This window comes from Gekko japonicus, unplaced genomic scaffold (assembly GCF_001447785.1).
Source record: "Gekko japonicus isolate JY-2015 unplaced genomic scaffold, Gekko_japonicus_V1.1 scaffold184, whole genome shotgun sequence".
Lineage (NCBI taxonomy): Eukaryota > Metazoa > Chordata > Lepidosauria > Squamata > Gekkonidae > Gekko > Gekko japonicus.
Window position 1 is genome coordinate 46,334 of NW_015159715.1, and position 13,820 is coordinate 60,153.

The following is a 13,820-nucleotide window of genomic DNA, read 5'->3' on the forward strand; positions in this document are numbered from 1 at the left end:
CACCTTCCTTCTAATGTTCCCAGCATGATCTAGTAGCAACTAAGCAACACCCACCAACGCTTTTATGGCTCACCACTAGCTCTGACTTGGCAGCTTGGAATCAGCAATATAAAATACCAGCTATTAAGGTTAATCTTTTTACCAGTAAGAGGAAATTACGTTCCTAAGAGGTTTGCAGGATAACTTCCCATCGCAATTTTTCTAACCAATAAATAAAGCTTTGGTAACCCTCTTAAATACAACTGTTCATCACTGTACAATTGTGTTGTTTTTTTTTAATGATCCTTAATTATGAACTAACAGGCACTGAGTTATGGTCAAGAATAATTGCTGTGATGGAAGAAAGCCAAGATGTAACAGGCAGGGAACAGGGAAGCCCCTCCATTTATAGAGGAAGGACAGACAGCATTTATAGAAATATTGTCCAAGTTTTTACTGCAAACCAATGGGTTTGGTCACAAAAATGGTACATATTATAACCATGTTAATTACATTACAATGGTGATATACATTATAAGCCTTTTTTTCCTTTTAAATATACATCTAGCATTGCAACCAACTGTACAGGTCTTTCTCTTTTTACAATACTTACAATCAGGAATGCAAACATAAAAACCCCACAAACCATAAATAATGCCCAGTTTTACAGACAAGTGAAAAAAATGAAATAACAGCTCTGGCATTTTGGTCCATAAAACCCTTTCTAAAAATAGAAGTATTTATATATTTTCCCATAGCAGCAATGCTTTCTTCAAGCATCTTGGATACATTGTCAAAGCCCATCTTGGTAGTTTTCATTATTAACTGTATAGTTTTTACATTAAAAAAATCATTATCTACACTTATTAATTAATCATCTTCCAAATATGGAAGGTAACAAACAATGCCCCACATTGTAGTGTCCTGCGAGTGTCACACTTGACGCTTTTGAACTAAGTCCATCAGCAAATTGCGCATACCACACTCATACCATTGTCCACATAGCAAACCCACGCATACACGCATGCGACTGAAGAATCACTCTTGTGAAAGGAAAAGCGTTGGAGCTCACAAGATCTCATCAGAAAAAAGGCACATTTCGTAAAATCCTTATCACATCCAGAAAGAACTTCAAGCAAGGCTTTTCAGAACATTTTCTTAAAAAAAACAACACCACAGCATGTTGTTCTTATGCTTACAATCTCTGGCAGTCTATGGCAGCAGTTGCTTTTCCTTCCTCCTTCAACCTCCAGAAGAGATAGCACCAATTTGGTGAGTGGGAAGAACCGGAACTGAAATGTTTGCAAGTTTATTTAAAGGAGTTAGGTGTGCTCTTCCAAACGACAGCAACAATAATGAAAACAAAACAAAAACAAAAAAGCTTCCAGCAAACAGTATTGTTGAAATTAAGGCTGCAAAGCTGCCACAGTGGGAAGATGTGCAAAATTTTCCTCTTTCAAGATGAGTGGACAACTGGCAGCTTAACCAGAAGGCCAACAGAAGGGTCATAATTAAAAAGTAAAAATCATAAGAGATTCACAAGAAAGAATCCATGGGGGGTGCATAGGAGAACCCCAGAAAAGCCTCCGCAGCCTCCTTAACGCTGGCAGTGATGAGTATGCTATCTGGCGACTGGCCAATGGAGTTGGGGACAGGTTCCTCCGTAAACTCAGGGTCAAAGTGTCGCAGGTCATTGGGGCCGCTCTGTAAGAAGACAAGGAGAGAATGATCAGTCCTGTTCTTGACTGTAAAAGGGGGGGGGAGAAAACCGGGGTGGGGGTAGGAAACAACCCTTGGGAACCTTCTTTTACACATCTAGTCATGTCCAGCTTAAAAATGAAAGTTCATGTTTCTTTTCACTGTGCAACTCTAGCCCCAGGTTCATACAAGATCAAGTTCCTAGCACTCTACATACTGATGGCATGTTGTGGTAATCTGTGCAGCATCATCCCCCCAGTCCATTTTAGAGTGCATATGGTATTTGTTCATTTTGGGCCCCTGGTGGGATTCAATGGGGGTGGGCCGAGGTCAACTTGATCTCAGTTTTGGACTTCAAATAAAGTAAGCCCAACTGAATTCAAAGAACAAGGGCTCATTCCGCAAATCAGGGCTCTTAGTGCCCCCCCCCCCGACACGGACTCTCCTTTGCTGGGAAGTCAAATGTAGGAAGGACAATGGTGTTGCCCTGAGCTTGAAAAACACAACTAGCTATAAAAGAAAGCTGCATTTGGGGCAAAGTGAGTTTCTAGCCTGCATGATTCTCCCCATGAACAAGAGAAATATGCATTCTGATAGCGAACAAATATTTGATTGCTTATTCAGGATCAGTCTGATTATACATATACACTACAAAGTGTACAGTTGAGTATTTTTATCTTCAGGCTCGGACACTAAAATATAAATAGAACTTCAAACATCCTATAATTAGCAGCAAAACTTACCACATTGGGGTTAAAAGGGGGTGTAATCTTCTTATTAATGAGATCATCCCAGTTAATTGGGGAGAAGAAGACATGATTCTTAATCTCCATCTGTTGAGGAAACGGAAATTAAATCAATTCAGACAAGAGTAATTGAAGACGACTGGCATAGTCTAGCCTTTTTCCTAACCCCCTCCCCCCCAAACTCCCAAGGTTAATGCTTACAAAATCTTCCTTGGCTCCCAGCCTCCTGGTTCTGTCCTTTTGCAAAAGACCTTCCAAAAGGTGTCGAGCAGAGTTGGTGATATTTGGCTTCAGCTGCAGAGGTTTGTTCAAGATGTTGTCATACATTTCTGCAGTGTTTCTACTATAGAATGGAGGCTGTAAAGAGGAGAGGGAAAGGTAAAGAAATATTAAATACCTAATACTAACTGTCACATTACTGTACCCTTCCCCTAAGGAGCCAGAACAGAAAACTTGGGTTTATCATTTATCCTCATAATGACCCTGTTAAACAGGTTAGGTTGTGATAGACTGACTTGCCCAATTTCACCTTGTGAATTTCATGATGGAGTGGGAATTTGAACAAGTCCTAGTCCAACACCACTACATCACACCAGCTCTCAAATGCATGCTTTGCATTTACAATATGCTGGTGTGTGTGTGTTTCCCAATGTTCTTGATACACACATGAAAGGGCCACAGTGATAAGGCACCCATAACAACATCCCAATCATTCACTTTTTGCACTGAATTTGTTTTTTCTCAAGCCACAAAGATTTCCAGTAGGATTTCCTGGACATGAGTAACACAAACATTTTGGATGTGTTGAAATCAACAGCAAATCAACAGCAAATCTCCAATCCAGCTTCAGCAGTTCCACCTGTCATGGTGGGTTACTACAGAGACAGACTCTGCTGGCATGCACATATAATCTGTATAAACTCACCAGTCCATAAAGCATCTCGAACAAAACTGCTCCAAGGCACCACCAATCAACAGTTCGGTCATAGGGTTGCTTGTGAAGGACTTCAGGGGCAAGGTACTATTGCAAAGCAAAAAAGTAATGGAAGCATTAGACAAAATAGGATGCCACAAAAAGACCAAGCCTCAGTCTCCAACCCCTACACTTTAAATGCTCCCCATGGAAGAACCTGCAAAGATAGACCAAGACCCAGGCCAGAAGCCTTGAGAAAACACTTGGTCTACAGCTTGTTTTGACAGCAGTTCCCTGTCACTTGTTGCACTCAAAGAATCTGCATCTGAAGGATCTTTTATTGTCATCATGGCTCATAAATCAAAATTCACCTAAACAGTATAGACTGTCCCTCAGCCTCATCTGGGAAATTACTTCTCTTCTCACACACTCTGAGCACATACATCATTGTCACTTCAACAAGACAAACTCAAGACTTACCTCAGGCGTGCCACAAAATGTGGAAGTTGTCCCATTGTGCTCTATGTTCTCTTTGCAGAGGCCAAAGTCGGTCAGGACTATGTGGCCCTGAGAATCAAGTAAAATGTTCTCTGGCTTCAAGTCCCTGCAGCAACAGAATAAAAGAAAAAGTGTTGGCCACGCAGTCTTAACTTTTTATGCTTTTATTTTAAATAATGGGCTTCTATACTGTTTTGTAAGGTACAACTTGTTACTTTGATGGTTTAGTCCTCAAAACTACCTACCAGTGGAATTATTTCTATGTACAGAAGTGGGATTCCTCTGCTGGTTCTTGTCCGTAACTCAGAAGAGAAAGCCTTTAAAATCCTGTGCTGCACTGATCCCAGCACCCACTGCTGGCATCTGGGCAGTCCAACCCGCAGGGTTCTAATCTAGACCACTTGTAAATCAGACTTCTCTGTTGCTTTCTACAGAAATTATGCTTATCTGTAACCATGTGCTTCGCTTACCGATAAACAATATTTAGAGAATGCAAGTAACCCAGTGCACTGGCTATTTCAGCAGCATAAAAACGAGCTCTTGGTTCTAGGAAGCAACGTTCCCTCTGGAGATGATAAAACAACTGCAAGAGACAAGGGAGGGGGAGCGACACACTGTTACCAATGCCAAAAACCTTTTAACAATGCTTTAATTAAACTCATCATATATGGCTAAAGAGAACAATTGCAGGAAATAGCCTAGTAAAGCCTCTGGCCACTTCCTGCTATTCGATACTGGCAGGCAAGAGACACCAAATCTAGTAACTCCACCCCAGAAATCTCTTTCAAACGACATACAAAGAAACACCGCAGGACTGCTTGGTACACATAGCAAACCAATCTTTAGGGCAAAGGGGAGTTGTAAAATGAATAATTTTTGGATCTCCCCCCCCCCCCATTCTGTGTGCTTTTTGCTTACCTCACCACCATTGATGTAGTCTAGCACAAAGTACAGTTTGTCAGCTGTCTGGAAAGAAAAGTGGAGTCCTACTAGGAAAGGGTGCTTCACATTCTTTAGTAAGACGTTGCGTTCTGACATTATGTGCTTCTCCTGAAAGCAAGGATATGGAGGGAAAAAAATACTTATTAGTATTCAACAACACAACAGCCGGTCTGTGGTCATTACACTCTTGTTTGGGGTATCAGTGCAGGCAGGACACCCCAGTGCTCACCTCCTTCTTTTTCAGGATTGCTTTCTTCTGGAGTACTTTCACTGCATAGAATTGCTCTTCTGCCTTGTGCCTTGCCAGAAGGACCTGAAAGAGACCACATTATTAATCGCTTAGGAGTGCTCCTGCAAGTGACCTTGGTCACAGAAACAGGGGGCCTCTTCTTAAGCAAGGCTGCAAGTCCCAGGCACAACCAGGTAGGCTGGCAGTGCGAGAATCTGTATCCACATAAGGGGTGGAGAACAAAGGGCTGGCTGACAGAGCTTTCAAATTCCTTTGAGCCTTGTGCTTCAAAAACACTGGTTCCATAAAATAGGGGTTTAAAAAAAAAAAAAAAAACCCCTCACTTTCAGAAGGCACCCATCCCAGCTCTTTCAAAGAACCACCATCAGACAAGATCTATTTTCCTAAAGAACCCACCCAGTTATCAAACACTCAGCCATAGACCTTACAGCAATAATGAAATGAACCACATGAAAATAAAGACTTACCTTCCCAAAACTGCCTTTTCCAATAACTTTTAGAAAATGGAAATCTGATGGTTTAGCATGAGGGTTAGATGAAGGGCCAAGATTGATTTGCTGTGATGGACTGGGCTGCAATTAATAAAGAAAAGAAAAGAAAGAAACCATTATTTGCAAAGAAATATGTGGATGCAGATAATTAAAAAAATTAAAACCAAGTTCTAAATATTATTACTTTCTCTACAAGGAACACAAGGGATTGAATTACAATCGCTTATGTACTCATGTCATAAGGGCAAGGACAAGATTTCCAAGTTGGCAAAGGAAGGTTTAGCCAAAACATTTCTTCTGCACAATACTTTGTATTTTTTTCTAAAGTGCTCCTTTCCTAGTTATAACATTGCAATGTATTCCAAATGAAGAAGCATACATATCAGATGAGGGCAGAGAAAAGCTGTTTTAAAACCTGTTTCTATTTCTGACACAGTAAAGTCTTCTCTGGAAAAAAGACCGCACACAATAAAAGCTACTTACTGGAGGTGAAGGATTGGCATTCATAAGTTCAGGCTCTTGAGGCTGGGAGATTTTCAAAATAGATTGAACTTCAGGGCTGCAGAGATTAGACAGGACATTATTATTAGCCCAACAGCAGAACAGTATCTTGCCACTAGGGGACACGCTAACATTCTGTTCGAGAGAGTTCCAGGTTGGCAGTCTTCTGAAACAGTTTATTAGGTTTCAGGGCTAAGATGAAACAGGAGACAGGAACAAACCCTTCTCAGCAAGCACTTGGGTTTCCTCTGTAATTAAAGGTCAGGTGCAAGAGGATGGTCTTGGGGATAAGGAAATCTAGATTTGTCTCTATTCCCCCATGTATTGGGCACTAAACACAGAAACTGTGGTTCATGCAATTTTTCTAGAATGCAGGAATTTTTTTAAAAAAGTAAATTAACCTCAAAACATTCCATTTCGATAGCTCCTGTTTTAAAGCCAAAATCTCAGAAACTCTATATGTTCATTAGAACTGTCAGATTTCAACACAACTAAAGCTGCAGTTCCAAGCACAGGGCATAAATCAACAAGGCTTACTTCTGAATTGGATGTTTTAAGATCATGCTGCAAATAATTTCTAACCCCCAGCCCCACAAAAGTCACATTTTAGACACCCCTCTATCAGCCGGAATGAATCCTATATGAATCCCCCCCCACACACACACACACTGCATGGTTTCAGAAATAACTGACGTTCACTTTCGGCAGGCTGCCTGCATTATTGCAATGATACTTACTGCTTGCATGCATAGGAGTTGGTGGCGATTTTTTGAATGAAGTCATTCAGCCCCATTCTCCTCTGTTTCATGAAAGCTACAAATTAAAAAAAAAAAAAAACTATTAATACAGACGAATCCCGCTATCTCTTGCGCTGATGTCTTTTCTTCGACTCCCTTCACAATCCAACCTCTTTCTCCACGCCAGAAAACCCCTGGGCCAGGGGAACCCCAAAAAGAGCTGCTTCCCCCCCCCCTCCAGCCAATTCTCCCGGAGAGGCGTGCGGCTGTCCCTTCCCCAGCTCTTCCCCCCCCGCCGCACTCACCGATGAGTATGGCCACCATGCCCCTCATCTTTGAATAGGTGAGCGTGGATCCCGAAGCTTCAGTTTTGACTGTCATTGCTGAGCTGGGCAGTGCGTCAGCCGGCAGAAATAATCCAAGCTGGCCAAATGAAGGACGGAGGCAATCAGCACAGCCAGTCGGGTTAGTTCGTTAGGCAGCTCAGCACGGGGCGGAAGGAAGGAAGGAGCGGCGACACACAGACACTAGAACACATCCACTAGCTATCTCGCTCGCCAGAGGACTTTATATGCCAGCCTCGCCGGAGGGGGGTGGTTGAGGAGGAAGAATGGGAGGAGTCAAGGGAGAACAATGAGGAAGAGGCTCGCTCGCCACGCCCGGCGCCCGGAGTCGCCTGGAGTCTTCCTGGCCCGGCGCCCCGCCCTCTCCCTCCCCTCCCCCTGATGTCGCAAGGAACCACGCAAGCCGGGGGAGAGGCGAGAAGCCTGTGATTTCTGCGAACCGCAAAGGATGAAAGGCAGCCCTGGCTCATGGGATCGCAAGGAAGCCCCCCCCCCCCCAACACACACACTTTGCACTCTGGAAAGCCACGTTCCCCGGCGAAGGAGGACCAAGCCCCCATTTCACTCGGCAGTTTAAGCCCGTTGAAACCAACGGGTTTAGACTGGTCTAAATCGGCATAGGATTGCACTGTTGATCTCTCGCATCCAGTATTTTTTTTTTCCGGGGGGGGGGGGGGCTACGCCGACCCAGTGATGACAGAAGTAACACTGATTACAACTTTTTAGGTTCACAACCTCACGTTCTTTAAGCACTAATCCCAGACCGGCATGTTCCTGTTACAGCAAAAATTAAGTAGGAGTCGTCGTTGCACTGGGTTTTGTGCCAGCAGTTGAGTTTCTCCCCTCAGCACCACAGTTCTTTCTACATAAGATATGTCCTTCAAGGAGCAGCCGTTGTATTTCTATATAGACCACACGACCCCTTCTTTCAAACACTGAGAGCGCGAGTCCTTATTCGGAGCTCAGACCGCGCCTTGCTAGATGCCCCGCATTCTAACCAGAGGCTCCGGAGATGGGGCCAGTTTCTAACTTTGGCAAACTCGTCTAATCACTACTAAACCGCGGGAGCTCTCTCTCTTTTTTTTTTTGCATGACCCGACAGTTAGGGAACGTACGACTTAATGATGAAACGGGTATTTCTGAGCACGTGGAGAGTGCTTTCCTTTTCAGAGAGCAACCACCGCAACTAACTTTCCTCCCACAAACTTCAGGGATTAGGGTTGAAGGGCTTCCAAAGACCTGTACATTCCGGGTAGGCTGGGGCAGTCCTCCACGCTCTCTTGTCAATTTAAACCAGGCAGCCTTCCCTGGCTGTGTAACTCTTAAGCCTTTGCACGCCTGTTTAGGAATTCGCCGGAGTTTGCAGGCAGCCGAGTCGAACTAAAGCGAAAGCCTCGTGATGGCTTTGTATTAAAAACAAACAAACATGTAAGCTTTCGAGCTGTACATACCTCTTTCATAGGGCTGCATTTTTTTTTTCATGGAAAGAGAAACGATGTTCAGATCGCACGTTTGCGTGGGGTATTGAAAACGTTTGGGAATAAATCCCATTTGAAGTCTGCGTGACTTACGTCTGAGTAAACGGACAGAAAGTCTTGTAACTATGTTTGATTTCCTTTGCACACAATTACGCAGAAATATTTGCATAGAGGCGTTCTTTTGTGTTCTCGAAGTCAACTGACTTACTCGAAGAATTACATGGACTTCAACAGTACTCCTCTGGAGTAAACGCCGTTAGGCTCTCAGTCTGCCTCAGAGCCGGCAAGTCTTCCTCCGGTTCCCTCTCTAACTCCCCCCCCCTTTCCCTAACCACTTCAAAGCCAATGCCATGCAGTGAAACAGTTACTGCTGGGGTCAAAGCCGTCCCTGCTTATCAGATGGTATTTCTTAATTGCAAAACAGCGCCGTGCTAGGACGGACAGTTTGGCAAGATGCGCATTGGTTGCATTCACCGGCAACCACCTCGCCGCTCAAAGCAGCTTCAAAGGTATCCTTTTGCCAAAGAGAGGCGTCTAGGGGCGGAGAGAGGGTTAAGCAACTACTGTCTCTTAAATTTCTGCTCATACCCCGGCTTGATAAAGAGGAGGAGAATGCGCTGGTTCCTGTGGCTTCAGGCCCTCAAGCGACGCAAGCATAAGAAAGCGAAGCATCATTTTTAAAGAAACATCAGGGTCTTACCAAAATGCCCTCCAGAATTAACAGCTCTTTCCTCCGTTCTTGCGGCCTCAGCAAGTCCTTGTTCGGGTCAGATGATCTACAAAGGTCAGTTTGCGGTTGGCCTCTTGCGGCCTCAGCAAGTCCTTGTTCGGGCCAGATCTACAAAGGTCAGTTTGCGGTTGGCCCTCGGCAGGAAAGCTGGGCACGTGAGAGAGAGCGCTGGAAAAGGAGCGTTGGGGACTAAACCCAGCCTCAGTCGCCTGAGATGAAGGTTGATAAGCAATTGCCTTTCCTTCAATGAACTGCAGGGAGTGACTCAGGGGACAGAGGTTTCCTGTCCGGGCTTTCTTAGTTCAATAAACAAGAGTTGCTTCAAGGCGATCGGCCGGGCCTTGGAATGGACTGGCTGGAATATTTCCGAAAACGCCTTCTTAAAACATTGGGCCAAAAAGGCACGACACAAACACAGATCCAGTCTCCTCTGGTGAAAGGACGTGATGGAAATCTCCATGTGTGCAAAAGCAACCGTGGGGGTGAAGCTGACTGGGCTTCCAATTCATATTTTTATTTGCATAATAGTTCAAGAACACAATGTGCCAGAGTGATGTTATTTGCTTCTAAGCGTTGTGTAACAGGTGAGATTCGTTTAGGAATGGAGTTGGCCTGGACGCCGCCCAGTGGTGACCTGAAGAGCAGGTGGCACGCAAAGGAGGGCCACATATTCCCACGAACTTGGAGTTAGGAAGTGCAAAAAGGGTGCATTCCCATATTCACAGCGCTGTTCTATGCTGGGGAGGGGGGTGGCTGCATTCCAGCTTCATTGTCAGTGGCTGACCACATTCCAGACTCCATTGAAAATGCAACACAAATGTAACCCAACCTCTACTCCACACCCTCCTCCATCCTGAGGAATCAATGAGAGGCCAGCTTCTACTCATCCGGTTGCATACTTATTGATTTAGTTAAAATGACATTTTGAACATAGCTAGCAGCCCTTCCAAGTTGGGATATGGCTTTCCAGATTCCCTGAAAACCATGCTCACCTGTTTTTTTTAATGTAACCTGGATGGCATCGTAGATCCAGAGCCATTCTGTTAACATGAAAGGAAAAGGCCTGCAAGCATTCGCTTATTTTATCCTGAATTCTATGGGATTTAATTGCAAGCAAGTGTGCAGCCTATAACTTCTGCCCTTAGTGGTTTAGTTTTTAAAATCACTTTCAGTGGGCATGTGGCAATACACTTAGGGTCTTTTTTATGTCAAGGGCATGCTGGCCTCTGTTCATAAATCTCTGTTTTCCTTATTTCCCCTTCGTGTTGTGTGCACATGTGCAAGACAACATTTTACAATGATACTTGGCAAACTTGGGTTGACTCGAATGACTTGACTGTATTACAAAACAGAACAGAAAGCAGCGCTGGACTAACAGCAATGAGAAATGTAGGCAACTTCCTGCACGTCAAAGGACACTTCCCCCTCCGTCACCCCCACTCCACCCAATTTTTTTGCTAATTCAAGATTACAAAATTTGTGTTTTGGCTAATTCAAACCAAAAAACTACTGGGACTGGAGCGACTCTACCTCAGCCGAGCTGTGCACTTACTGAAAACACTATAGCTGTCATCATTAATTAAAAAAAAAAAGCTCCCCACAGAGGAATCATCCCTCAAATAATGAGGTGTCCAAACTTCCGAATACCTTTGTTCTTCCATTCCTGGACTTCCCATTTTTCCTAGAGGTTATCTGTCCCTGCAAGAACTGCAGGGCAGTTCCTTGGAGCCTCTCACAACCAAAGGATTGTAAACTTCAAATAGCAGCACATTCTCCTGCAGTGCACAGAGACAACACACAGTTCCCCCTAATGCGCACGCTCTGCTACAGTGTTCACTCCTCCTCTCCTTCCATAAACAGTTCAAACTGCTCAGCCCTCATACACCATCAGAGCCCTTTAGAGGCAGTTGAGTCTTCATTCATTCATCCATTCATTCAAACAGTTCTTTGGTAGTCCTGTGGCAGGGGTCATTTCCTGCAGGAGCGCACAGGAGCGGAGCTCCGGCAGTAAAGAGCCCAGGGGGTGGGCACATGCAACAAGCCCCGCCCCCTGCTCCCAGCAGCCCTCAGTCTGAGCAAGAAGCAGCCAGGTAAGTTGCAGAGCCCCCTGGCCCCCCAGTCCAAAACAGTCCAGTGGCACCTTTAAGACCCAAGTTTTGTTCAGATACAAGCTCTCCCTCCTCTGCGAGGACAGATCTGCACGTTCCCCCCCCCCAATAGCTAGCAATCCAAAATAGTCCAGTAGAGCCTGAGCGGTGGGTGTTGCCTTCTGATACACTTCGGGTGATGTCAGGGGGTGTGGCATATGCAAATAAGGTGTGCTAATGAGTTATGCTAATGAGCTCCTGCACCTCTTTTTCTACGAAATGACCCCTGCCCTGTGGTATCCTAAACTGCTACACAATACCTGAAAGCAGCTTTGTGGGTATTTTCCCTCCCCTTGGTAATAATTCCAGAGGAGCTATATTGGCCAACTGCAGCTAAATAAACAAATTAGTTGATGGAGTATTGTGTAATGTTAAAGATGAGCTCATTTTTGTTCTCACATAAAGTTTCATGGGCTAAGAGGTATCTGGAGCAATGCTCCCTCTAAGCTGTGGAGTCTTGTGAGCAAAAATTCTACTTTGTCAGCTGCTGGCATTAAAGTGAGCGAGCGATTTGGCTACTGCATGAATTAGTTTGCTCTGGAGCCATCCTTCCTGAGCTAAGACAAAAATGTGAGCCGGAGGCTAAAAACCCATGAGCTAGCTCACACTAACACAGCTTAGAGGGAACACTGGGGGTATCTGTGAAAAGAAAAAAGTTGCTAGTCTTTTAAGGAGCCATGTGATTTTGGTTGAACTTCTCTGTTCCCGTTCTGGTAATGCCTAATGAGAGTTTGCTGTTTCTTCCCTTGTGTGCCCCCCTGATTTCCCCTTGCCTCTTCCTAGGGAAATTAATGAAAGCCTAGAACAGTCTTTAAGGTATCTCATTGTTTTGTATTCATTGCACACTCAGCATCAAAGACATGATTGGCATAGACAGTGATGATCACCAAAGGATGCAGAACCCAATAATTATGGGATATAGGGCATTTCCCAGCAGAGGTGAGGTTCACCATTTCCTGGAAGATCCGGTGGAAAGGAAGGTGGCTTTCCCATGTGCCCTGGTGGCATTTGTTTACCTCTTCTTGCCAAATTAAAAGGTTTTAACTGAACTATCAAACTCTCAACTGCCCCTGTTGCTGTTTTCTCCCTTTCCCTTTTGAACAATCCTCCTCCTTTGTCTGATTAAATTGAGTGTAGCCCATATTCTTAGGCCCAAATCCCATAGATTTGCAGACTGCTACAACAATTTCTGCTCTGACCTGGATGGTCTAGGCTTGCCTGAGCTAAGCAGAGTCAGTCCTGGTGAGTACTTGGATTGGACCCCACGAATGAAGGCCAGGGTTGTTGGGCAGAGGCAGGCAACGGTCTCTTGCCTCGAAAACCCCACAGGGTCACCATAAGTCAGCTGCAACTTGACAGCACTTTACACCAGGCCAATTTCTGCAACTGTAGCTAACACACGTGCTGCAGTTACCGGAGCTTATAAATACTGTACAGCTAGCTTCTCCTGCTCTTTCTTCTCTTCTGAGTTTTCTTTGCAGCGGCCCTTGAATTAATCCTGTCAGTGCACCAAAACAACCTTCAACCCCTTTTCTTGAAACACCCGATAGAACCAATGTTACCCCTAATTTTTCCCCGTACTGAGGGAGCAGTTCGTATCCTGAGCAGAATATAATTGCTGTCATCTTAAAATGGGCAATGAGCAGTGCAGGACCCTGCGCGGTTCCAGGTTGCTGCTGAGTGGGGGCCTTCCTGTGTTAAGGAGGAGCCACTCACGTGTACAGCTTAGAGGGAATATTGGACGATCATCTTTTTTTTTTTAAGCGAGCAAATAATTATCAAAGAAACTCAAATATACCCTTCCTCATTAAATCAGAAGTTGTAAATGATTGAAAAAGGGTTTCCCCCTCCCAATGAATCTTCAATCAGAACCCTGCCCTGAAAATAACTTTTTAACTAACCTTTCAGAGAAGATTTTTCTTCTTTCCCTCTCATGGTCTCTCTCTTCCTCTTTGCTCTCTTTAAATCCCAGTTCAGAGGAGAAAAACAGTACTGTAACGCTGCTGTAAATCCTTAACTTTGGTTATAATCCCCAACACAACGTCTCTTTCTGTGGGCCGTCTGTCCCCACGGGAGGCAAGCACTAAAATGAAGAAACTGGCCGATCTGCCTGCCCATTTTATGAACCTCGTATTTAAAGCTCATTTACATACAGAAGAACCGAAGTGCAGCAGCATTAGCCACGCGGTTGCAACATTGCCCTCAACTGTACTGAAATCCCCAGCTGATTATTATATACACAACATGCCCACACACACACCCAGTGCGGCAACGAGAAATGCAGGTCTGTTAAAACTGATGCATCAGCACAGCAACAGGATCCTGGAGAGACCTGTCAAAACACAGTTTAGAAAGGGGGGAGAGGG

At 44.6% G+C, this 13,820-nt stretch overlaps 1 protein-coding gene across 2 annotated transcripts; it reads right to left on the minus strand.

Annotated features, from left to right (window-relative positions):
- Positions 1-270: 270 nt before the first annotated feature.
- SGK1 (serum/glucocorticoid regulated kinase 1) lies at positions 271-13,452 on the minus strand. Of its 2 annotated transcripts, none has more exons than XM_015412495.1 (12): positions 13,356-13,452; positions 6,756-6,831; positions 6,001-6,076; positions 5,494-5,598; positions 5,006-5,089; positions 4,753-4,884; positions 4,305-4,417; positions 3,817-3,940; positions 3,349-3,444; positions 2,625-2,780; positions 2,421-2,510; positions 271-1,683 (listed from the first exon to the last, which is right to left on the minus strand). In XM_015412495.1, the coding sequence occupies exons 1-12, from the start codon at positions 13,387-13,389 to the stop codon at positions 1,516-1,518; spliced, it is 1,254 nt and encodes a 417-aa protein (XP_015267981.1). In that variant the 5' UTR covers positions 13,390-13,452; the 3' UTR covers positions 271-1,515. The 2 variants fall into 2 exon arrangements, with proteins under 2 accessions (XP_015267981.1, XP_015267910.1); XM_015412424.1 differs by lacking the exon at positions 13,356-13,452 and adding an exon at positions 7,061-7,295.
- Positions 13,453-13,820: the final 368 nt, after the last annotated feature.

Bases quoted from the DNA above. Each gene is read 5' to 3' on its own strand.
- SGK1 (XM_015412424.1), bottom strand. From the start codon at position 7,136: ATGACAGTCAAAACTGAAGCTTCGGGATCCACGCTCACCTATTCAAAG. The intron at 2,781-3,348 runs GTGAGTTTATAC...TCCTCTTTACAG, and splicing joins TCGAGATGCTTTATGGACTG to CCTCCATTCTATAGTAGAAA. The intron at 1,684-2,420 runs GTAAGTTTTGCT...GTCTTCTTACAG, and splicing joins CCCCTTTTAACCCCAATGTG to AGCGGCCCCAATGACCTGCG.